Genomic DNA, 24,584 nt, shown 5'->3' with positions numbered 1-24,584 from the left:
AAATTAGCAGGAGGAGAAGGAAGTTATGGAGTCAGGGGGATAAAGGGAAGACCAGGAGAAAGCGAAATTAGACGAGTTCTTATAATCTGGGTTGGTGTGGACATCAGAGAATAGAGGTAATAGAGACATTGAGTGAAATCAGAAGGTTAAAAGCAGCCTGTATACTGTATGTCCCGAACAGAAGAGCTACTCACCTTGCTGCCTGTGGAGAACTGGCTGTACCAGGATCCTGGAGTCTCATTCTCCCAAGTGCTCATCCTCACCTGCCATGAACACACATACCTTTAACATACCTTATACCAGTGGTTCTCAAACCTTTTCATGTCAAGGACCCCCCAAAATGATATGTATTTGGCCGCGGACCCCAATCTCAAAATATTTTGTTCCAGAGACCCCCCAGAAGCAAAGATTTGAGTTAAAAGTAGACAAAGGTCAATTATTGTGAAAAACATTGTGTTACTTAATTAACTTAAAAGTTAACTATTCATCGTAGATGGATGAGACTGATCACATTTCACTTCTCTGCATTAACTTTCATAGATGAGGATAGAAAGGACAATCCTATTCTAAATGATGTTGAAACTAGGCGTTTCACTGCTCAACTATGCACAGTGCACGCCGTTATGTTCTTTACACCACCAGATTTTCACTCAAATAGCAACTGTACAAGTATACACTCACACTTATAATACTTAATGTGTGTGATGTGAAAGATAATGAAAAATAATACAGCACAAGATAATGTGCTGTATTGTACTATATGGTCCTCTTATGTTGTTCAAACGCCTGATTAATGTATCTTGGCCAGGGGACTGACCGTGTCAATGGTCTTGCTGGGATACAGGCAGGTCTCGACGGCTCCATCGGTGAAGTTACAGAAGACCTTGAGGGAGTCTCTGGAACAGCCCTGGTTGGGGTCGATCCAGTACTCGCCTGGAGGAGGAGCCAGAGGGGAGAGGAAAAATATGTAAAAATACAGGCAGAAAACAGCGTTTAATCATAGACTTGTGAAGGGTGCCAGGCTTAGCATCTGAAGTGTAATGATTAAGACCGGGGCTTGAGATCACCAGGCCTCTGGATCAACGGCTCACATGGCTTCTAGATTTTAAAGATACCAGCCAATCAGAACGTACACAGAGCCAAAATGTTTTAATTTATTTTATTTTGATTTATTTTCTTATCCCAAATATCTCCACAAGGCCTAATTTGCGTACCTTGACAAACTAATGTGAGAGAACAATAGCTGCCCACAGTCAGTTTTTACTGACAGACAGACACTCAGCGTTGGAATAATTGTAGGGTTAGGACTAGCAGAATTGTGGCTTCAGACAGATTCATCACGGGCCAAGCATACAGTAGTTCAATAGTTTTTCCCTCAGCATTTGGTAGGTTTGTGGGGGTTAATTTCAAGCCCTGGGTAAGACATCTCCAGAACAACAATGACCTCTGCTGGCCTATGATTGAATCTTACCAGAGCCTTCCATCTTGCATGTTCACTAAACTGTCTCTCATAGCTTCCCTATTCTCTGACTGATATCATATTACACTTTAGATGTTCATGACTTGTGTCTATGTGTTCCTGTCCTGACCCTTAAGTTCTTTTCACATACATAGTTATGAGGTCGTGGGGTTTTAAAACGTATGAACCTTTATTTACAGTACGGACCCCTGCCCTGACCCACAGGCCACACCCTCACCACTTACCGTCTTTGTAGTCGGGCTGGCTGAGGTGCAGGTCTTGGCAGGTGCGTGCGGGACTGTCCTGGGTGCCCAGGGGGTAGCGCATGCTCTCCACGTCCTGCCGCAAGGAGTTCAGCGAGCCAAAGATCTCCTCCATGCCCTCAGCGCCCATCGCCAGGAGGTCTGCCCCCGTGGCGTCTGCCACGGGTGTGTCGGCGTCCATGTCTGAGAGCATCTGGCTGGCGTCGATGGAGCGCTTGGACTTGGGACTCCTCTGGATGGGCAGGGGCTGGATCACATCACCTGGTGGACCCTGGAGGCAAAGAAGGGGGGGGAGGGATGGTCAGTAATAGTGTCCGTGATGTTGAGTGGTAGATCTATGTTTTGTAATGAGGTATCAATGATGCTATTTTGAAGTAAAATATTTCTAAGCCCTTAGATTATTATTATGTTTTTTGTATCAATCTTAATCACATTGCTTCTATGTTCATGAACATGGAAAAGAGGACACATCATCTGTGACATCGTTATCCCAGAGAGGCATGTGTTTGTCTTTTTAAATTATGGTTGTGTTTTATATACAAATGGATAAGATCTGTGTCTGTATACAATGTATGTTTTCATTCTTCAATCTTTCAAGCAATGTTTTGTCTTTGAAATTATTATTAAAATAGATCATGGTTCTCATGTTTAACTCCTTGGGACACTTCTGCCCCTCAAACGGACTACTTTAGACATACAGTATAGGACTGTAGCCAAAAGAGAAGAGAAATGTTACTCTTATTTGGTATTTAAAAAAGATAAGGGCATCAAAATGTGTATACAGTAAATAAATCAATTAAATCCTAGTAGGAGTTCGTAGATTACTTACTGGGGGTCCAGGGGGACCTGACACACCCTTCTCTCCCTTAGGTCCAGATCCTCCCTAAACACGAACACACACACAAAAGAGTTTACATTCTGCACAGTACACAACAACAACATATACCATACAAGGAATTATTGTGTAACTCTGTTATTAAACAACTGCCAGATGCACTCACCGAAGATCCCTTAGCTCCCTTGACACCTTGAGGGCCCTGTGGAAGATATTAGGCTTCAGTAATTGTGACGATTCACCATTGTACTTCTGTCACTACTAGGCTACTATGACCAACTGGAATCTCTTAGATGCAGGAAGTTCTGTCACCTATTCAGGTTCACAAAGGATGTTTATATTCAGAGGTGAAGATACTCACAGGCATACCAGCAGGACCAGCGGGGCCAAGGGGTCCAGTGGCTCCTTGCATACCCTACAACAGAAGACATGAGATGATGGATGTTTACACATTATTAAAAACAAATCCATATCCCCATGCATGGTTTCAACTCTTTAAATACAAATGGGATAATATTGCTTGCCTGCAGTTGAACATGCATATAAGTGTCTTGGGATGGCAGCTAAATGGCCAAAATGTAAACGGAGGGTTTGGACGTCCACCTTTGTGTGTCTGATGGTGTCTAATCTGTCTATGTAAGAAGGTTGATATAATAGATCAAGGTAGAGACTCTTGCTGGAACCGCTGATTTTATACTTGGTTGCACACCATGTCGTGCACCAGAAATAGCTGATCTACAAGCTTGTAGATCTGCTCATTTTTATGCGCATCACCGGCACACAACTAAATCAGGCCTTTCTCCTGAGTCGAAATACACACCGATTTGAAATGAATCCATTTTGGGTGGCAAAAAAGGTTAAGAGAGTGTGTATTCTATTTGCATGTTGCTGGAGAGCGGTTCCTCTCCAGGCTGTTGCAAGGTATAAAAGTCTAAATTGCTTGCCAGTGGGCCATGTGACCACCGTTCAGTGACACTTAGTCGTTTTTGGAAACATACTCGCTCGCTGTCCATCGTATCAGTACGGTTGTGGAACATTTCTCTGAAATGTTTCAAAACAAACTCACAGTCTCTCCCTTGGATCCACCCGATCCAAGAGGTCCAGACAAGCCCCTGTCTCCCTTCTCTCCCTGCTCTCCGGTGGGTCCGATAAGACCGATGAGACCTGGGTGACCCTTCTCTCCCTTGGCTCCTGGATCTCCACGAAGACCTGGCAAGCCGGGTGGACCCTGCAGTATGGAGGGGTGTGGAGGAGGAGGAGGATGAAGGGCAGACACAGATAAGGAGGGTGGAAGAGACAAGATGAAGAGGAGTGGAAGAGAGCCAGGTGAAAGAAAGAAAAAGGGGAAGCAGAAGATAGATGTAAATAGATTATGGCATTGGCTCTTCTACGCACACCTCTAGGTTCCCTGTTGGTATTGGTATTGCTCTATTGGTGCTTATATTGTATGCTACTACTCTGTAGAAACGTTGTCAAAATGGTCCCCCAAATGAACACTGACGCTTTTACCATTTATGTTGCCAAAATGGTGCATCAAATTATTTTTAAACTGTATAAAATCATGTATGTATGAAAATAAGTCTCACAAGAGGTCCGGGTGGTCCTTTCTGTCCAGTTGCGCCTGGAGATCCTTGTTCACCCTGAAACACAATGCAATGATCACATGAACAACAACATCCACAACACAACAATCACATTAACAACATTCAGCATGTGTCCTCTAGCCTGATAGCAAAGAGGAACCAACAGTCACTCATCAACAGTCTTATTAGGCTATACAGTATGTGGTATCTTTGTCTTGGTCACCATTGTTAATCCAACACCTATTATCACTATTATTCATGTTCTTTTGCATTTTTGGTTCCATTGTTTCTCTTTTGCAGTGTGTTTACTGACCACTGATCCTGGAAGACCTCTGAGACCCTCTGTTCCTGGTTTTCCTGGCTGGCCCTGGGGACCAACTGGGCCGGTCTTTCCTGGGGCTCCGAGGGCACCTGAGTCTCCCTGGGAAGAAAATGCATGTACATTTAGCTAATGATCTAATCATGAGTGACTTATGCCTTGAACACACTAGAAGAATCGGGATCACACATTCAATGACATTTCGCAAATTACAGTCACTCCAAACTACAGGATCACGTTCAAATCTGTCCAGGTTCCATATTTTATACAACCCTGACGTCTATGAATCAAACAGGAAGCTACAGATTTGACACACTACAAGATAAATTCACTTCGTTGTCCTCTTGAGCGTCTTACTTATCAAAAATCCCTAAAAGTCCAATCTTAATTACCACATGTCAAACAAAAACGTGTGAACTAACCAATTTCAACCAATAATATGATGACAGACACCTATCACTCAGTTTTTCACACAGATCTCAGCAAAGACAGCAGAAGTGTGTTAGAAATCTCCTTTTAAACAGTACGCTAAAATATGTTTCTGAAAACATTTGAAGTGAGAAATAAGCAATGCAGTAACATAACTTGATTCATCACTGCCTTGTTGCAGTGCACTATCATAGGTGCGCGACGCAGCACAGCGTGAGTGCCTGCAGAAGTTCGGATCCCATAACCCGATGGGACTTTGCACCTACAGTACCTTGCCCCAACGTCCCCATAGCTGTGATTGGCTGAGACGCACCCAGCCCGTTTCACTAGGAAATGCGTCACGATGTGGTCGTGAAAAGCAGAGGAAAATACAAATGACATTGTACGACCTCTGAACTCTTACCTTGGTTCCTTTCTCTCCCTGTCGTCCCTCTGGTCCTCTCGTTCCAGCTGGACCCTGTAAAAAAATACAACACAACGTATATTAAAGGCAGTTTTATTAACAACTTTATAAATCTTCAAATTCAAATCTGGCTTCCATATGATCTGTGTCATGTGTCACAGGTACTAAAGAAAGCCCGTCAAGAGGAACTAGGTGACGTTACCCTCTTTCCAGCTGGCCCAGGACCTCCGTTTTCACCGGTGGGTCCAGGGGAGCCCTGCGGAGGGAGGGAGGGAGGGAGGGAGCGAGGGAGAGACAAGTTCAAAACGAGCAGACATGTTGCAGACATGTTATTACACACTGACATCATCTATTGAAAACAGTTGGATGTCACTCAAGCCTATTCCATTAAAAAAAAGTATTAATGACAAAGTCATGATTCTTGGGTGTTTTGAAATGGTGTTTGTATTAATAAAAAACTGTATCGGCTTATATGATTTGTAAATATAATTTTCTATTACAAATACACTTTTGAAGCTTGAAATGCAGGTTGATGTGCTATCAGAGAACGGTTCAGGAGGGAACATGCTAACGACTATTGTGTTTGACTGTTAGGAAGACACGGTCGAAAACGTCAGTCACCCCTGCAAAATAATAAATACATGCAGACCAGTCCAGTGCTCCCGTATTTTATGTGGGTTTAGTCTCTCCTGAAGTGGCCAGGTATTATTCTCTATAATTCAAGTTGTCCCTGTTGAGCGCCAACAAGCTCTTCTACCTTCAACTGGCTGAAGCACGCTGGACTTCTCTTTGTACCTATATGCCAACAGGGGGTCCGGGACCCCTAGGGGATCCTCAAAGTTACTACAGGGGGGCCACACAGTCCCTATAAAGGATAAGGATAATTCCTTTTAACAGGACGTTCATGAAAGTCCTTGCGGGCTTGTTTCCAATGAGGGCCTGTGAGCAATTAGGGGTTAAGAGTCTTGCTCAGGGACAAATTTCATTTCATCGACACATATGCTGGCGTGGCCTGGAATCGTACCTGGGGCAACCAGGGCCTCTGGCTCCCTAGGCGGGCTCACTAACCACTCAGCTATGGCCGCCCACATCACAAAATCTTTGTGTGATAGGGACTTTTTACACTAACCACTTGAACCCTAGCATCCATATTCTGAGGGGAACATTGGCCGGAAATAGGCGATCTACAAGTATCTATCTACATCATAACAGATACATTGTAACAGATACACATTACACTCTCTCACTGCTACTCACAGCTTCTCCTTGTTCGCCATCCTCTCCTCTCTCTCCCTTGGCTCCATCTTGTCCCTGAAAGACGACGTTAAACAGGTCAACCGGATTCGTTGTTGGATGCAATAATTATAAATCAGATATGTAATAAATAGGATGACGGCCGGACGTGTCGGGATACTCACTCTGGGTCCGAGCTCACCGGGGGGACCGGGGTCGCCAGGGAAACCAACGGGACCCTGCGGACAGAAGGGAACACACAGCTCAAGCCCGATTCATAATTTGGCCCGCGACGTCCATCGTGCGACAGAGCACGAATTAGGCATCAGACATTGAAGTCAAATTTCATATGGTATGTGTTTGAGTGTCTGAGAGATTGAGAGAGAGCCATACGGGGTTTCCTTTAGGTCCGTCGTCTCCAGGCCGTCCTCTTCCTCCGGCGGGTCCAGAAGTACCTGGCTGTCCACCCTCTCCCTTCTCTCCGCGCTCTCCACGAGGTCCCTGCAATTTGGACCACAAATGTCATTCACTGCTGGATCAAAGAGTCGAGCGATGGGAGAACACCAACGTCTTGGCTAATTCAAGGTCTCTACTCAGCCACTCACCTTCTTTCCAGGCTCTCCTCCAATCCCAGGGGGTCCAGACTCACCGGGCTCTCCCTGTCAACGCAAAGTTTCAGTCAGTCATTGAGACAGACTGGGGTCATTCCAGTATCTACTACAGTAGATCATGCGGGGGAAACGTTTCAATAACATGATGAATACCAGTTAATCACTTTACCTTCTCTCCGAGATTACCAGGGTTTCCAATACCACCAGGAGGACCTTGAGGACCCTGAATAGGTAATGTAAATACATTATTATAGGGTCTCAACAAAGTACAGTGTAGTTCAAATAGTGTCAGCTTATAAAGTAAAAATCCCATGATACTAGACTTTATTTTCTATTAAAATAAGGATTTTGCAGGTAGGGTTTAAAGCTACTCACATCAGCACCGCTGGAACCAGCAGGGCCACGGGGTCCCGGGGGACCAGGAGGACCCTAGAAAAGTAAACAGAGTAAACAATTACGAATTACGTTTGCATAAAACAAAAATCCCTAAGGCTAGGAACCAAAAGTGGTATACAACCTATAGGGTTCAGTACCTATATTTAATCATAACTAGTTATGATCTGATGAAACACATGGCCACCATTAACTCTCTCAGTGCCACGCCCCGAGATATCCCGAGTTTTTCCCGAGTACCCTCCCTGCCAGCACGAGAAATCCCGAGTTTTTACTTTTGACTGTGGTCGCGCTATTCTGTTTATTTTTCATGATCACTTTCGCTTCCTGACTCCTTCAGACTCATTGGGTTCCGGTTTCATGACGCAGATTCCGTTTCCGGTTCTCATTTTTTTTCCCGCGGTCATTTTCGGCCAGAATAGGGAAAGTCACGTTTTTTCACACGGTATAAAAAACGAACGGAGAGGTCCACGTCTACTCTCTTTGGTCTGGGTGACGATCAGTCATCGTAGTCGTGTATCACATCGTAATTTAGCCCGATCAACGATTGTCGAAAATGTCAACATCCGGTTATGACCGGATGTGACGTGAGCCTGTTTGGGAGGGGGCGAGTGAGCCAGCGAGGTCATCAATGTGTCGATTTGTTGCTCTCTACTGGTAGAACTGTATTATGGGTTTAAAAACCCAATCAGATAATTTATTTGAATGAAAAATTACAAAATTAAAAAATTAAAAAAAAACGCAAATTGCTGGCACTGGGGGAGTACTTTATGAAAATACTCTTGGCAGTGAAAGAGTTAACAATCATATAAAATGGATTTTAGGCTTTATTTAGATATGGTTGTAGAGAGCAGAGCAGTTTTTGAGGCTTTCGGTTCAAGTCCAAGTCAAGTCTCAAGTCATGAGAGACAAGTCCAAGTCAAGTCTCAAGTCATTTGAGACAAGCCTAGGTTAAGTCTCAAGTCATTTGAGACAAGCCTAAGTTAAGTCTCAAGTCATTTGAGACAAGCCTAAGTTAAGTCTCATGTCATTTGAGACAAGCCTAAGTTAAGTCTCATGTCATTTGAGACAAGCCTAAGTTAAGTCTCAAGTCATTTGAGACAAGCCTAAGTTAAGTCTCAAGTCATTTGAGACAAGTCTAGGCCAAGTCTCAAGTCATTTGAGACAAGTCTAGGCCAAGTCTCAAGTCATTTGAGACAAGTCTAGGCCAAGTCTCAAGTCATTTGAGACAAGTCTAGGTCAAGTCTCAATCATTTGAGACAAGTCTAGGTCAAGTCTCAAGTCATTTGAGACAAGTCTAGGTCAAGTCTCAAGTTATACGAGACAAGTCTAGGTCAAGATTAAAGTTTTGCGAGACAAAGCTAAGTCAATTAAGTCTCAAGTAATTCAATAAAAATAAGTCAAATCTCAAGTCATTTGATATAGGTCAAGTTCAAATTAATCCCAAGTCCAAGTCAAGTCTTCAGTAATTTGATACAAGTGTAGGTCAAATCTCTAGTCATACGAGACAAGTCCAGGTCAACTCTCAAGTCATTCAAATACAAGCCTAGGTCAAGTAAAATGGTAAATGGTGCATTTATATAGGTCCTTTATCCAAAGCATGTTGGCCTCTAGTTTTGAGGGTGGTAAATTGGTGGTGCATCTGGCCGATTACTAACCAGCACAGTGTTTTCTTTTAATTCCATGCATGCAGGCATTAACAAAATACCCTGTCCAGAGGTACGGTGCCCAAGGATTGTGAGCCTAAACTGATGCAATGGATGTGGCATACCTGATAGCTGGGAGGGAATATGTCAAAAATTATAAAGATTTGGCAAAAGATTTCAAATTTTTGGCATGGTATTAGGTATGGGATAGTGTCTAACCCTAGGTTTTAGGGCTCAAGGAATGCAACTGAATCAGTGAAATTGCCATGAGTAAAATAATCTATTACCAAATCCAAGATGGCATCCCAAGGTGATGTCCCATTCCACTAAATTATGCAATTATGCAATTATTTAGAAAATGAACACAATAGCTCACATTTAGTATATTCAAGTACTAAAATGATAAAACATTTTTGGAAGCATATACTGTATCTATTACTTATGAAATTACTTAAATAATCACAAAGTCGTCAAGTAATCCAGTAATCCAGGTTTATCAGCCCATTCACCCCTCACTATTCATCGTCATCTTCTGACTCCAACAGAAAAACGTATGTGGAATTGTGACATTCCTCAAGTTGTTGTACCATGGTAGTCCATATCTTATACAAGAGCAGCAGATTGTCTTGCAGGCTGTGAAGCAGTTACAATGAATGATCTTCAAGATAGCAGCATCCATTCATTACTGATTCATCGAATCGATTAATCTGCAGGTTCCATCCCTAGGTCATGGCATCCATAACCTCTTCTTTTCCCATCACTACTCAGGGGGGAGCAGTTAGGGGCTACGTGTCTTGCTCATGGACACTTCGACAAGTATCCGGGGATGGGAATCGAACCCAGGCGGTCTCTCTATGACCACATACAAGAGCATATCTCTGCTGTTGGGCAGAAACCTTTCTGGAAATGAAGGAAACCTTGTATTTTTTAAAACAAAGCAATACTGCCTCATCAAAGTTGGAATTGTGACTTTATATATTGTCAGATACTTGCATGTGTTATTATATTATCACCACTTTACCCAAATCCACCTCAAGTGGAGTTAGGAGGTTTTGTACATCATTGATAAGAACAGCCTCCAGAACAGATCTCCAAGCTCACAATGCATCACAACGCGTGAATTAATGCCCTGATGCTTCATAACACTGCTTATATAGTCCTACAATAATAAAGCAGAACTTTAAATATTACAATAACTTCTGCAAAGATGGGTTCATGGAGTTGCAGTTTCAGTTGAACTGGCGAGAGAAATGCTATATGAACTAATTTCTTGTCACATTGCTCTCCTCAGAAAACACTACATCATTTTATGAACAGAATTATTTTCATAACATTAGTGTCAGTGCTAAGTTTTATAAACAGGTACACTGCATAGTTACTTTTAACGACTACGGGGGGGAAAACCCTGCCTCGTTAAAGTTTGTTTTCTTCCGCTCTGAGTCTGCAGCTGCTCTGTGTGCCACGCAGGGGAGAGGGGGTGGAGTTAGCTGGTTTGGTCGACAGTTTGAGGATCCAATGGAGTTTTGTCAGAAGCGCCTTTTCATTTGGCTCAATATTTCTTTTACCAACACACAGACGTAAGGGGTGTTCAATAGCGTTGATTTATGAAAAAAGCTGAAAATGGAGTTAGCTGGTTTCTGCCTGACAGCGACGATATGGAGACCAGTCTTTTTGCCAACACCTGACCAAAAATCTGAGAAGTCATGTCCAAAGTGTAAAGTTGATGGCAATCTGTGTGTATGACATCAACCATTTAAAATAAATCCTCAGATATGTTGTGTTCTCAGTTATACATCCATGCTGTGACTGCTTGTGACACAGCTTGTCTGCTTTCCAGTGTTGGCAAAAAGACTTGTAAAAGGAGACCCTGTCCTTCGGTCTTGAGGGGAGCCATAGTTGAATGGTAAGAGAGGCTGCCTGGAAAACAGAAGGTCCCAGGTTCAATTCCCAGCTCGGGCTATGTGTCGAGGTTTCCATGAGCAAGACACTTGAACCCTAACTTAGCTGCTCCCCTCTGAGCGATCATTAGAACCATATGAGGGTTAGGGGTGGAACCTGCAAGATAATCGATTCGTACCACTTGATGCTCTTGATGCATGTCAAGAATGAATGCTGCTGCAGACAGTCACTTGAAGGTCATTCATTGTAACTGCTGCTCAGCCTGCAAGACAATCCGCTGCTCTTGTAGAAGATATGAACTACCATGTCTGTGGACTGTGTCAACTTGAGAACACGTTTCTTCCAGAAGAGTCAGAGGATGACGATGATGATGACGACTTTCTGGTTAGTAAAGTAATTTCGTAAGTAAGTAATATATAGGTACAATGTATGCTTCCAGAAATGTTTACCATTGTAATACTTGACTACCTGAAATGTGAACTATTGTGTTCACTTTAAAAAAAAACATAATATATAGGAAAGGGTAACATGTTGTCTTTGCATAATTTAGTAGAATGTGACATCACCTTGAATTTGGTTCAGTTCAGCACTAAAACCTAGGGTTTGACATCAAAACAACCTTTCTAGGTTGAATAGTAATTGAGGTCATTAATGTTTACTAAGCATGGTTTCAAACAATCACAATGGAACTCAGTGAACATTTTTGTACCATTTGAAATATTCCAACCAAATGCCATGCAAATCCACCAACAAAGGGCTACATGGCTTGATTTTAACACTATTTCACAGTCAGTTAAATACTAAGGTTATTATTGGGATTTTTATTTATATTTTTAGGTTATTATTATGTTTTTTATTCATATTTTTTTAATTGTGCTTTAAGTATTTTGATATTGGTACAACAATTGGAGCCTTGTTGGTTGAGCTGTAAAGCAATAGCAACGTTATTGGAATGGTTTTCTGTATGCACTGTACGTCACTCTGTCCGCAATGACTCAATACACTATATTATCATCAAATCCCAACAGAAGGCAATTCATCTTCCTATATTACATCTGAATATCTGATTGCGGTCAAAGGTCAAGGACATTTATGTCATCTGACAGTGACTCAAGTGGTTTAACTATGCACACCTCTAGTTTTAAGTGTTTTCAAGTCAAGTCGAATGCACAACCGGGGGTGTCATTTGGGGTCCCAGGGGATGGCAATTGCCAACCCCTAGAGTTTGCTTTTAACCTCAAATTAATTTATTTTTGTGTATATTCTCCATTATTCTTTTCCCCAATTTAGTTTTTTGCAGATTTATCAGATTTTAGATATTTGTTGTTCAATAAAAAAACATCTATCTATGATCTCAATCCACGCCCATCCATCTGCATGTGAAAGTGAAACATGTTGTAGACACGTTTTCTTGTGTGCAACCATAATTAATCACAGCAACTGTTTTCACACCTTCCAACCGACTGATCTCCCGACTTCATACGACTGACTGCCAGTCTGTAGTAATCTGTAGTAGTCTATTTGGTGGGAACCACCTTTTTAAACAGGGAAAAATAGCCGATCTACAAGCTCACAATACTTACATCGGCTATATTTCACCCTTTTGAAATAGGGCTTAAGTGGTCCCTTTTTTTTTTGCCACCCCCTAGTTTTTTCTTAAATGACGCCTCTGTTCACAACTGATGTTTGTACAATCACTGTGAATCCTAGTGTACATACAGTAAAGTATATCAGTCTGTGTTTGTCCAACTGTGATGGATTTTGATTTAACTTGGTTTCACCTTTACAAAGGACTTGACTATATGGATATTTTTCTAAACAGATATGTTCGATCTCTGTTCAAAAATAAATAAATCCAGTCCACATGACCGTAGGTTAAAAAACGACCTGCGTACACACGTAAACGCAGAAACCCATTAGAGCGCATTCCCGATCAACAGCAGATCAGGAACTGCTTCTGTGTTCAATACGGCACAAGCTATCACAAACAGATAACGCCGCTCGCGTGTGGATACGAAGCCCAAACGTAGAGGAAAAAGGTTTTTTGGAAAATATCCATGCTAGCGTGGTGGACAGGGCCTTAGGGACAACACTTTACCATTTCCATTGATTAAAGCAATAGCTTTCCAAATGGGTTTGAACCCACAACTGCCAAATGTAGCATAATGTTCATTGGTTTCTGACATAATGATCAGCACAAACATGTTGCTCTGTTAAAGGTTTCATGACGTTCAGTTTTACCACACATTAAAAGTCTTTGTCATGGTCCTTCAAACGTGTATAGAAAGTTTTAACAAAAAATTCCACTCCATTGATCCATGGCAGGTGTTTTTCTCTCACATTTCTAAAGCCTTTTCAACTGCAATGAAAAAATTAATCTTTGCCTGCGGGTGTCGCTGGTGATCGCCTCTGCTCCGCCCCCCCCCCAAAGGAAAGGATAGGGGAGGGGAGGGGCGAGGAGGAGAGTGGGCGGGATTAATCGGCTGTGACCTCACTGCCGAAGGGCCAAACTCAGATTACTTTTCAGCCTAATTATTCAGAAAACCCCAGACCACAGAAAATCCACTGAATGTTCAAAGTTCAGATTTCTTGGGTGTAATTGAGGCCATAAAACCCCCCAAAAAACATAAAAAATAAAAAAAGTGAAAATGAATATCATAGAACCTTTAAACCAATTGAAAGCTACTGGAATGGAATACACATAGTTTGGTCCCAGAGCGGCAGTCGCCTGTGTGTTCCCAGAATGCACCACCACACTATTGAATGGCACCACCCTCAGAATGTTATCAATCAGGAGGTGTCAAAACGTGTGTATTTTAAAGCACGAAACTCACCATGGGTCCAACGTCTCCAGTCTCGCCCTTTTCTCCTGATGTTCCTGGCAATCCCTGTAGAGTACGGGATATAAATCCCAATTAGAGACAGAACTAATCTCTAACAATCAAAGTGGTTCCCAAGCAGTGGGTCTGAACCCAAAAGGGGTACACACAAGATGTTCAAAGTACAATAATTGCCTCTATTACTTTTACTTCTACTCTGGAGTAGAAGTAAAAGTACTGAAAATTGGAAATACTCCAGTAAAGCAAAAATACCTCAATACTTTACACCACTGCTTACTGGACACCACTGCTTACTGGACATGTGAATGTATATGTTCTGCAATGTGCGGTTGTGTCTTACGTTGTCACTGCCTCATGTGGCTCATACTGTACTGGGCTATAAAGTGTTACCTGATATTAATAATTATGTCGTTGTGGTTCTTCATACCTGCAGTCCGATGGGACCTGGGGCCCCTGGGAATCCTCTGGTTCCTTCATCTCCTTTGGCTCCGAAATGCCCCTGCTGACCCCTGGGTCCAAGCTCTCCATCAGCTCCCTGGACAGCAAGAATTTAATTTGTATTGTAGACTAAATTATGGTCGTTGTTAATTTTACGTTTGAACTATTTTTGATTATTTATATTCTGATTAGTTTATTTCAGGGATGAACCGATATGGAAATTCTTGGTCGATACCGATACCGATTAAAAAAATAAACTAAAAATAACAATTTAGCCGATAGCCGCTACCGATATTTGTTTATTTAGTTTTTGGTGTTATTATTTCCCCCTTTTGTGCCAAGGAAACAAATACATCTTCATTATAAGAAATAACTGTTCAGAATCTGCAGAAACACAACATAATTGCCTCCTAACTACTGTAACCTTAACCAGCAAATGAGGTTGACCGATAGTGGCAAATATCGGCCGATACCGATATGCGGCCGATATATTGGTGCATCCCTATCTTATTTACTTCTTTCTACTTGCTCAGTGCAGTGGTGACAGACAGGAAATAAGTCAAGATTTCACATGGTTTTTGAACCCAACACGTGACCTTGAGCCACATGTTGGACTTTTCTGGTTCCTGTCTCTCTCCACTGTGCTGTTTAAAGGTAGCTCTCCACCGCGTCGGCGGCGGTGGTAAGTGTTGGAAAGCGTCTGTCGCCGAAAATCTGCTGTTGAATGGCCGGTGGATACGCTGTCGCGTCGGGTCCGAAGCGTCGAAAGCCGACCGAGCAAGCTCGGTGTCGGCTCTCAGGTGCATTCAGCAACTTCTCTTTACACCTTCCAATGGGCTAATCTCCCAAATTCATTCAACTGCTGCTAGTCTGTAGTAATCATTCTGTAGTAGTCTTTTTGGTGGAGAGCTACCTTAATAAAGCACAAAGAACCTAAAGCCTGAGTTATATTTGACTAGACCATACCCGTAGGGGGATATGAGCACCCAAAGTGTGCAGTTTGGCTTATGCGCTGTGAACGGACAGTTTATCAGGGATGGATAGTGAGTTTGTACTCTGTACTGTGTACAACACACACGCACATCCCGTCGCAGCGTCGTGGAGGCACAGAACACACACAAACACCCGCACATATACAGATCTAACACCCGGAGCCGTCCCCCGTCGCCAACACACACACGCGCGAGCGTGCGCGCACACACACACACACACAACGCGGTACATCCTCATGCAGCCAGAGCCGTCCCCCGTCGCGAACACACACACACACGGCCGTCGCGCGAACACAAATAATGTACATTCTGACACGTGCCTCCCCAACGTGCATGTGCACGTGCGTGTCCGTGCATACACGGCCGCGGATCCGAGTTGTGGTGCGATCATCTCCCCCCCCTCCCCCACCCCCACACACACACACCACGGAGCCGCGACGCAGAGGGCAACAGTGTAACAGAATGGGTGTTTGGATTTGATGCGACGCATGCGCAGTTTGATCTCCCGTTGTTTTTTAAAACGCTAATAAACAGCTGAGATTTGATGAAATTAAGAAACGGGCTTCACAGTTGCGTTCAGATCGTAATGGTCAATGGCTGTGTGCAAATTCAGATCAATTGCTCCAGGCAGTGAGAAGAACCGGGCACACAGTTTTGCTGACACGATGACACGATGGCCACAGAGGTTTGTCAAATTATAGGAGGATTACGAGCCGGTGTCGTGCACCAAAAAGATCAGATCTGCAAGCTAATAACATGTCGCATTGCTTGTAGATCTGATCTTTTCATTGTGAATGATATCTTAAGCCTGATCATCATGTACTGTAGGTACATGATGATCAGGCTTAAGATATCATTGAAACAAGTAAAGTTTGTACTTACAGCAGCACCAGGTTGACCAAGTGGACCCATTGCTCCAGGTGGACCGGGAGGACCCTACAAACAAAACAAAACAATCAGACGAGCAGATGAACAATAGACGAAACGAAATGTAATGTTACTAGTTCAGTTTGGAAAGCAATATTCAAGGACTGGATGTGCAAAGAACTACTCTAGGAAGCGTCGATTCACTCTACAGAAGTTTTATATTAAACAAGCAAACAAAGAAACGCATGAGACCAAAAAAAACGGACAGATATTCCAACTTAATTTCAAAGTATCATGCGAGACTGATTGACATCACTCACCTGTTCTCCTTTGTCTCCTTTGCCACCCTTCTGACCATGCTCTCCCACCTCGCCCTGTGGAAAGACACAATTTTAAGTATGGCAGTGTCAAGCAAGGTTTGGAAAGGCCATGGGATAGGATATCATATCATATGAGGCAATGGATTGCAGCATCAAATCAGCGTATGTTATCGTTGCATCCAGTGAGCAAGGCAACAGTTTAAGGACAGCAAAGTAATAACTGAATTCAGCCGTTGTCCCTGCTGTACAAGAGAATCTCCTGTCACAGGATGCAATCAGGCTTCACTTTACTGTTTGTTTATGTGTGTGTGTGCACAGATGCATATATTATTGTGTCTGCATGTTCTTATGTCTGTGCGTTACTGTGTGTGTTTTACAGTGTGCTTTTTTTTGTCTGTGTGAGTGAGAGTTAGTGTGCATGTGCATCACTAGCCTTGTCTCCATCCTCTCCAGGAACTCCAGGTGTTCCAGCAGGGCCAGGCAAACCCACAGGCCCCTGAACTCCATCACGACCTGCTCCTCCAATGGGACCTTTCTCTCCCTAGGGGATAGAATTAAGAAGAGAGACAAAAAAAAAGGAGCGTTGAGTCTTAAACTTCCCTTATACACTGGCTTCACATGGAAAACGTAATTATCCAATAAAAAATATGACGATGACTCCGACTTCTACTAATTAATTATAGATAGTATCATAATAATAGACTCTCACAGGAACTCCCTTCTCTCCAGCAGGTCCAGGAGGGCCCTGAGGACCTGGTCTTCCAGGAGGTCCGACGGGTCCAGCGGTACCAGCTCCTCCCCTCTCGCCAGGAGAACCCTAGAAAGTTACAGTCAAATAACACACGCTCATTAAAGCTTTATCTCCCTTCATTTCATGGGATTCCTCCACATGAACGCCTAGCCTTGCCCATGATATTTATCAATGAAAAATAATGTATTTTCATTATTTATTTATATTTATTTATTTTATAAAAAGGAATGTAGCTTGGGCTTTTCTGGCGGTTCTGTCTCAAAAATGTTTGAACAACTATACAGTAGAAGAAAGAAATGTACTTGATTTCAACGTGTGCATAATTATTCAAAAATGTGTGTTCAATCAACACACTACAAACATTTGGGTTTTCACGTGTGGGCTGATTCATTTCATACGGACACTGCAGTGTATCCAGTTATTGGATACACTGCAGTATCTGTGTGAGAGATGAAAGCATTAAAAACCGGGAATGCATCAGTGTCATTTTAGATTTTCCCGTTGGCTATTCAAAAATAGCAGGTATACTGTACAAGCTCACAGTGCGTCACTTCGTGCCGCGCTGCGAGCTTGTACATTTACACGTTGTATATATTTTTTAACATTTTTGAAAAATCTTGAAAGTGTGAGAACTAATGATTTAGAGACGGCATTTGCAGAATCGGTCTCAGGTTTTAATGGGTTAAGAGTTTGAAACCTACAGCAGGTCCAGGTGGTCCGGCAGGTCCTTCACTTCCCTTCAGGCCTCCTCCTCCCTGACGGACAAAATGAGACGAGACAAGAAATCACTAAAAGTACAGAAGTTGAAAACTGCCAATTTCACCATGACCAAACACCATACTCACAGGGGTACCGGGCAGCCCTCTCTCCCCAGGGAAACCTCTCAGTCCCGGGGGTCCGTCCTTGCCGGGGCCTCCTTGGGGACCTGGGTCTCCCTTGGTGCCCTCCTTCCCTGAGGGGCCAGACAGTCCCTGCTCACCGGGGGGACCAGGGGGTCCTGGGTGGCCACGCTCTCCCAGAGGGCCGGTCTCTCCCGATGGACCCTGGGAGGAGAAAGATGGAGAAAGAGTAAAGATGGAGATGGAGGAGAGAGAATGAACGGAAAGAACATTAGAGGGAAAAGTTAGGGATAAAATAGATTGTTAAACACTTTAAGAAGACCAACTTTCATTTATATCGTGCGGCGTGCCTGATAAAGATTTGAAAGTGGGCAAAAGGTTTGTATCCAGCCCAACTTTTTATGCTAGTGGCTGGAGTTACTGGCTAGCTTAGCTTAGCTTAGTTTAGCTTATAGCCTAGTTTATTTTAGCTTAGTTTACCGTATCCTAGCTTAGCTTAGCTAAAGAAATGTGTCTGTATAATAAATTAAAGCCTGGGACGAAATGTCATAGATATATAAACGTAGATATCCCATTGCCCGCTGTAGTTCGTTTGAGCGATGTGTCAATGCAGCCGCCATATTGGGGAGCGGGAGCCGTGCGCCCAATAGTGTGCCCAACTGTCAATCACGACTAGCTGGCCAATCACAGTACATCCTCGCCGGGTCATCGCTGAATGGAGTTGCATAAAAAATAACGCGAGCCAATTGCGCATGCCCATTTTGTGCCCGGGGTGACATACAGCCCCAGAATCCAACACGGCTGCAAAATCCTTTCATTTTCACCACTCACCTGAGGGCCAACAACTCCAGGACCGCCAGGTCCACCCATCTTTCCTTGGAAACCCTGGAGAAAGAAAGGGAACGATGTTAACAAAATCTAAAATGGAAGACAGGATCTGATGTACCAACCCAACCCAAACTCAGGTGAACACGTGGGTTACTACAGCAGTTTTGTTGAATTAAAGGAGGAGTTCACCCAAAAATGATTTATTTTCTATCAATTGCACACCCTATGAAGCCTTGAATCCATGGATTCTTTTTAGTTTTTGTCGCATTCCTAAGCTGATAATTTGATTCCCGTCTCCTATCCGCTAATGTATCCGGTAGGAGACACAAAGTAGATTATTTGTGTCTCCTACCGGAAATACACACGGTCATCAAATTATTGTCTTAGGAATGCCACAAAAACAAAAATAAATCCATGAGATCAAGGCTTCATGGGGTGTGTAATTGATAGAAAATAAGTAATTTTTTGGGTGAACTCCTCCTTTAAGGTACGCATGTTCAAACTAGGAGTCTTTTATGAAGGAAAAGCACATTTTCTGCTGAAAATGAAAAAAAGAGAGAAGGAGGGCAGGGGGTGTCATGTGATCAACAAAAACTGTTGATTTTGAATTGAAACTAATTATTAGAATCCATCAGCTGAATCACAGCTGAATGATTGCTATATCGTTATGGTAACTTAAGTGTATTGTGATGAACACTGATGCTGCCAAATACACACAAACGGTGTCACCACTGTACACTGTTCTTCCCTACAGGTAACAATTCATTAATAACTACATTTTTAATAGGAAATTCGACCCAAGGTGTCCACTTTAATCATCAATTACACCGCATTCAAGGAATTATTTTGTGATGAAGTGTTGTAATTTACTTTTCTTGTGCAATCAATGTCCCTCAACATCATTTTGTTCTTCAGTTGGTGGTTTCCTACATTTCACCATGATGTAAGACCATTATCATTGAGAAAATCGGCTCATCTTACTTGAAGATTTTCCCAATGGAAAAGGGACCACAATGCAAATAAGCTCTTGACCTTTATCGTGTTTTATCCCAATTCCATAGCCATTCAGCAAGTAGCTTTTCGGAAATCGTCTTTGGAACCAAAGACGATGGCCTAAATGCCAGTGGTAATCCATAGAGCCCCACCGCTAGTGGTGAGGCTAAAAATACAATTTGGATGTGATCGGCCTCTCCATCTCCAGTTAGCAGTTACTATTTTTATACAGCGGACATGTGTATTAGGGAGGAATTTATCTTCTCATACAATGTACATCACTAAAGAGAAACTAAATTAGCACCTGAATTGATAAACAAAATAAAATGAAAAATACTTACGACTTCTCCTCTCTGCCCAGGGTGTCCAGGCAGTCCATCCTTTCCTGGTGGTCCCTGGGTGGAAAACATCAATCAAGTTTTACATTCTGTATCAGAAACGTCTCCTGAACTAGATATACTGGCCTAATAATAGATTCCCTGGACAAAAATTAAGTTACTTCTGTCACTTTTCAAAGTGACCAAGTATTAGCATTTCAACTTCATCATTCTCCTAATCAATGTCATGCAGCGGAATACATATCAATAAATAAATGTCCTTACGGGAGGTCCCTTTGGTCCGGGGAAACCGCCAGCTCCCTGAGGTCCACCAAGCCCCTGAAGACATCAGAACACAATGTATTGATCAGTACACACAGAAGGTTATTAAGAACCGACAATTGTTTGCATTAGTGCTTAACGGTCAAAGCAAGACACACTAGTGTGCAACCAGTTGAGAATCACTGTGTTAAATGGATCAGCATCAGGATCGTCATGCTGTGATGTAAAAATGTAATTTTGTATTTTACAATAACTCCTGATTGGAATATAAGATACGGCTAAAATATAAAATATAATAGACATGGGTGTCTCAAAAATGTAAAAACTGGTAATAACCCAGCAACTAGTGTTATTCAGTACCAATATGAATCCCAAATACATGCATTTGCATGTTATGCATAAACGTGTGAACATATGAAATCCAATTTATGTGTAAATAATTACCTATTAATAGATTAAAAACAAAGAGCTCACCCTCTCTCCTGGAGGTCCAGGAGGGCCGTCACTTCCCGATGTTCCCTGGAAACAACAACAACAACAAAACCAATAAGTATAGCCATTAACTTATGGCTATATGATTATTTGATCCATTCGTTAAATGGGCTACATAATTCACAACACAGACCAGCTGATCTGTTGTTGTAAAACCAAAGCCAATGTATAGGGTGGAATAAACAATCAATCGATAACCAAACCTGATCAAATATTGATCCAAATGTACCTTAGCTCCTGATTTGCCTGTTGCTCCCCTTGGTCCTCTCTGCCCTCTGGGACCCTGGTGGAGACAAAGCAAAGGTAAACCAAAGTGTGAGTAAATGAATGAATGAGTAAATGAATGAGATGATGACGGGATAAAGGAACGAATAGATGAAAGAATGAACAATACCGTTGGTCCTCTTTGGCCTCTTGGTCCAGCCTTGCCGATCAGACCCTGAACAAATACACAGATTCAGACAGAAAGCAGATCAGCTATCCAGCAGCATTCGATCTCATCCCCTTTTTACTGTCAACTAATACTTGCTAATCTTACCTTAGCTTACCTTAACTTTATACTACAGAAATACATAATATATCCTTTAAAATCAATGAAATGTTTGAATCTTTGACTTTCTAAGAGCAAAGTTATATTCAAGTTGATGTGCAGAAGCCTCATGGAAAGTGTGTACAGTTTGAACATTTCAAAGCGGTATGGTAACCTTGGGGCTAATTGTCGAAGATGAGGAACACGGCTGAGCTTTCACAGGTAACTTACCCTTGTTCCCTTCTCGCCATTTGTGCCGGGGAATCCAGGGAATCCAAGAGATCCCTAGAAAACAAAAAAAGTAGCAAAATTGTAAAAAAAAAAAATTAACAATATGAGCCCTAGTGTCATGAACATTTGGTGAAAATGGGTGAACATTGTGCAAAAATAGCTGATCTACAAGATCAAAATAAAAATGGTAACACTGCATGTATGTACACAGTATGCATGTGTGTGTCCTTACCTTAGGTCCTTGTCTTCCAGGATAGCCAGGAAGTCCAGGTACCCCAAGTTTACCCTGAAATCACATTAATAACGAATTAATTTACAAAATACAACCACTATTATTATCACATTGGTGGGTCAGTTCCAATCTAACAACGGCTGTGGAGGGAAGAACATTTGATTTATTTAACTGTTTTTGCTAAACAATAGTAATTAATGTCACGATAATGTCACCTGTACAAACAATCATAAAAACACTTTAGTCTTAAAAAGCCTGCTAAAATCCTAAAAGTGCTTCTTGGCAACAACTTTTATACCATTTTAAAGCCTGTTTATTTCCCTATTAAATGGTTCCCCATTTGTAAGGAACATGTATTTGTGGGATGAGCAGCACAAGTATGTTGGTTGCGCCCATGAAAAATGTGCCTTATCTTCACTGCCAAACAGCTTATTCTGCTGTTGCTATTGACTATTGACTCTTCTCTTGTCTTGAGCTTCCGGTAACCCCATGTGCTGAGAACGCCATGCTGATTGCTGCACCGAGTAACATCTTTTGATGTAGGCAGTGTGATGCCGTGTGGGCCGGCATCTCCATCACTGGAAAAACGAGGCTTGCCATCATTGGAGGCAATCTCACTACAGAGAGATACCGAGATGAGATTCTGTAACCAGTGGCAGTCCCATATCTCCACAGTCTGGGACCGAACTCCAAGATCCCCCACAGAGTGGGGCTCATTGGAGACTACCTCCAGAATTTGGATGTAGAGAGAATGGAATGGCACGCCAACAGTCCTGTCCCCCATAGACGGATTAAAGTGAAAATGGGCCCTGTGCACAAAATCGCAACGGACCCCCCCCCCCCCCCCCGCGCGCGCAGCGCGCGTGCATGTGTCCCGGACCCGCAAAATGTTGCGGTTACTGCGGTTATATTGGGCGTTTTTGGGCGTTTTTTTGTTACTTTATTTCGGTTTTAGGGTTAGGGTTGGGTTAGGGTTATGTTATTTAATTCTTATTTTTGCCTGATTTTACCGATTTTTTATCCAAAAAATAATTATAAAAATATATATATATATATATATTATATATATTTTTTAAAAGCCTATTAAATCCAAGGGCCCCCATTGGCTCAGGGCCCTGTGCACATGCACACTGTGCACAAGCTATAATCCGTCCCTGCTGTCCTCAACCCAATTGAACACTTGTGGGATCATCTTGGGCGTGCTGTTCGTGCTAGAGTGACCAACACTGGTTGGCTGACTTGCAACAAATCCTGGCTGTGGAGTGGAATGCCGTCCCACAGCAGTGTGTGACCAGGCACAGCATGAGGAGAAGGTGCCAGGCTGTTGTGGCTGTGTATGGTTGTGTATGGCTGTGTATGGTTCTTCTACATACTACAGTACTGAGTACTGAGGCTCCTGACTGTTAAAATCATCACACAATCACCATTGGTTATAGGGACCATTCAATATTTATAATGAGGGGTTACTGGAGGATCTTAAAGTGTTCTGAAATAAAAAGGCGTGACGCTCCCGGTGACATTTTTCTTGACCCTCCCCAAGTGATTGAAAAAATTATAATTCAAATGTTGACCCTCCCCCATCAAGTAATTCTAAACAATGTTTTGATCCTATCAACCTCAGTTTGTAGTTCCTTTTTTTCTCCAATATTTTTTGTCGTTTTAGTAGAGAGTGGTTGCAGCGATTGTCCTTTTGAATGAACACATCAAAGTGGTCGTTGGGCCGATCGAGTCATGACTGTCCATGACTGATGATCTTAATATTATAGATGTTATGCCTGCCAGCAACATTGGATTTGATACATTATGTTGGATAAATCCCACATGGGTAAAGTTAACGTCAATATCACGGATCTGGACGAAGAGGCAATATGTTGGACACTGCTCCACTGCTGTGGAGATGATGTGTGGCCCAGAATGAAGCACTTATTAATGTGTTAAATCCTGCTAGAGTCTTATCCCATTCAATCCGGGAAAGCATTTGTGTCATTTTAGATTTTAGCTATATATAGCAACATGTTTTTCAGAAAACTGTTAGGATTTAGAAGGCATTTTTAGAAACGGCCGATCGGGTCAAATGGGTTATAATTATATACAGTATTTTATTCATTTATATTATTTATATTATTATCATTTGTATAATGGGTTATTTTGTATTTTTGTTTAATACGTTCTAAATGAATAGTTGTGTGCACATTAGCATCTCATTCATCAGTCTTCTGTTCTCATTCCACCAGCATCAAGAAAGTAAGAAAAGTAAGTAGCCTTGGGAAACAACGGTTCACGAGCCATGTGGCCCATCGGTCAGGAGCCTATCTACCCAGGGACTGAACCCTGACCTCCCAGTCTCAGGGCGGACACTCTTAACACGAGCACACTGAGCTGGTCAGCATCAAGATAGCTTCAATACAATTCAGATTTCCTGTACATAATCTACTTAGTCAGACTCAAAAATAAGACTATCTGTGATAATAGGCGGTGAAACTTATACGCTGTGAAGCGTATTATGATTAGTCAACTGAAGTTTTACTTTGAAATTCGCCTACTGGCAATTAAAGTCTCT

The 24,584-nt window shown here is 42.4% G+C and overlaps 1 protein-coding gene across 8 annotated transcripts in view; it reads right to left on the bottom strand.

Annotated features, from left to right (window-relative positions):
* col11a2 (collagen, type XI, alpha 2) overlaps positions 1-24,584 on the bottom strand; it is an 85,085-nt gene that overhangs the window by 4,305 nt on the left and 56,196 nt on the right. For all 8 annotated transcript variants that reach the window (XM_080441311.1, XM_080441307.1, XM_080441308.1 and 5 more), the window contains 33 exons: positions 22,025-22,078; positions 21,793-21,846; positions 21,427-21,471; positions 21,262-21,315; positions 21,015-21,059; positions 20,544-20,597; positions 20,283-20,336; positions 18,952-19,005; positions 18,127-18,324; positions 17,983-18,036; positions 17,240-17,347; positions 16,964-17,071; positions 16,531-16,584; positions 16,226-16,279; positions 14,341-14,448; positions 13,908-13,961; positions 7,511-7,564; positions 7,305-7,358; positions 7,130-7,183; positions 6,918-7,025; positions 6,710-6,763; positions 6,549-6,602; positions 5,494-5,547; positions 5,292-5,345; positions 4,454-4,561; positions 4,144-4,197; positions 3,624-3,785; positions 2,919-2,972; positions 2,724-2,759; positions 2,552-2,605; positions 1,705-1,993; positions 818-933; positions 195-263 (listed from right to left, as the gene is read on the bottom strand). In XM_080441311.1, the coding sequence (XP_080297437.1) occupies positions 195-263; positions 818-933; positions 1,705-1,993; positions 2,552-2,605; positions 2,724-2,759; positions 2,919-2,972; positions 3,624-3,785; positions 4,144-4,197; positions 4,454-4,561; positions 5,292-5,345; positions 5,494-5,547; positions 6,549-6,602; positions 6,710-6,763; positions 6,918-7,025; positions 7,130-7,183; positions 7,305-7,358; positions 7,511-7,564; positions 13,908-13,961; positions 14,341-14,448; positions 16,226-16,279; positions 16,531-16,584; positions 16,964-17,071; positions 17,240-17,347; positions 17,983-18,036; positions 18,127-18,324; positions 18,952-19,005; positions 20,283-20,336; positions 20,544-20,597; positions 21,015-21,059; positions 21,262-21,315; positions 21,427-21,471; positions 21,793-21,846; positions 22,025-22,078 (2,580 nt within the window). The remainder of the gene's footprint in view (positions 1-194; positions 264-817; positions 934-1,704; positions 1,994-2,551; positions 2,606-2,723; positions 2,760-2,918; positions 2,973-3,623; positions 3,786-4,143; positions 4,198-4,453; positions 4,562-5,291; positions 5,346-5,493; positions 5,548-6,548; positions 6,603-6,709; positions 6,764-6,917; positions 7,026-7,129; positions 7,184-7,304; positions 7,359-7,510; positions 7,565-13,907; positions 13,962-14,340; positions 14,449-16,225; positions 16,280-16,530; positions 16,585-16,963; positions 17,072-17,239; positions 17,348-17,982; positions 18,037-18,126; positions 18,325-18,951; positions 19,006-20,282; positions 20,337-20,543; positions 20,598-21,014; positions 21,060-21,261; positions 21,316-21,426; positions 21,472-21,792; positions 21,847-22,024; positions 22,079-24,584) is intronic.

The sequence above is a fragment of the Gymnoscopelus braueri genome, assembly GCF_963280865.1.
Source record: "Gymnoscopelus braueri genome assembly, chromosome: 11".
Lineage (NCBI taxonomy): Eukaryota > Metazoa > Chordata > Actinopteri > Myctophiformes > Myctophidae > Gymnoscopelus > Gymnoscopelus braueri.
The sequence above is the reverse complement of the archived record's forward strand: the minus strand, read 5'-3'. Positions and strand labels throughout refer to the sequence as shown.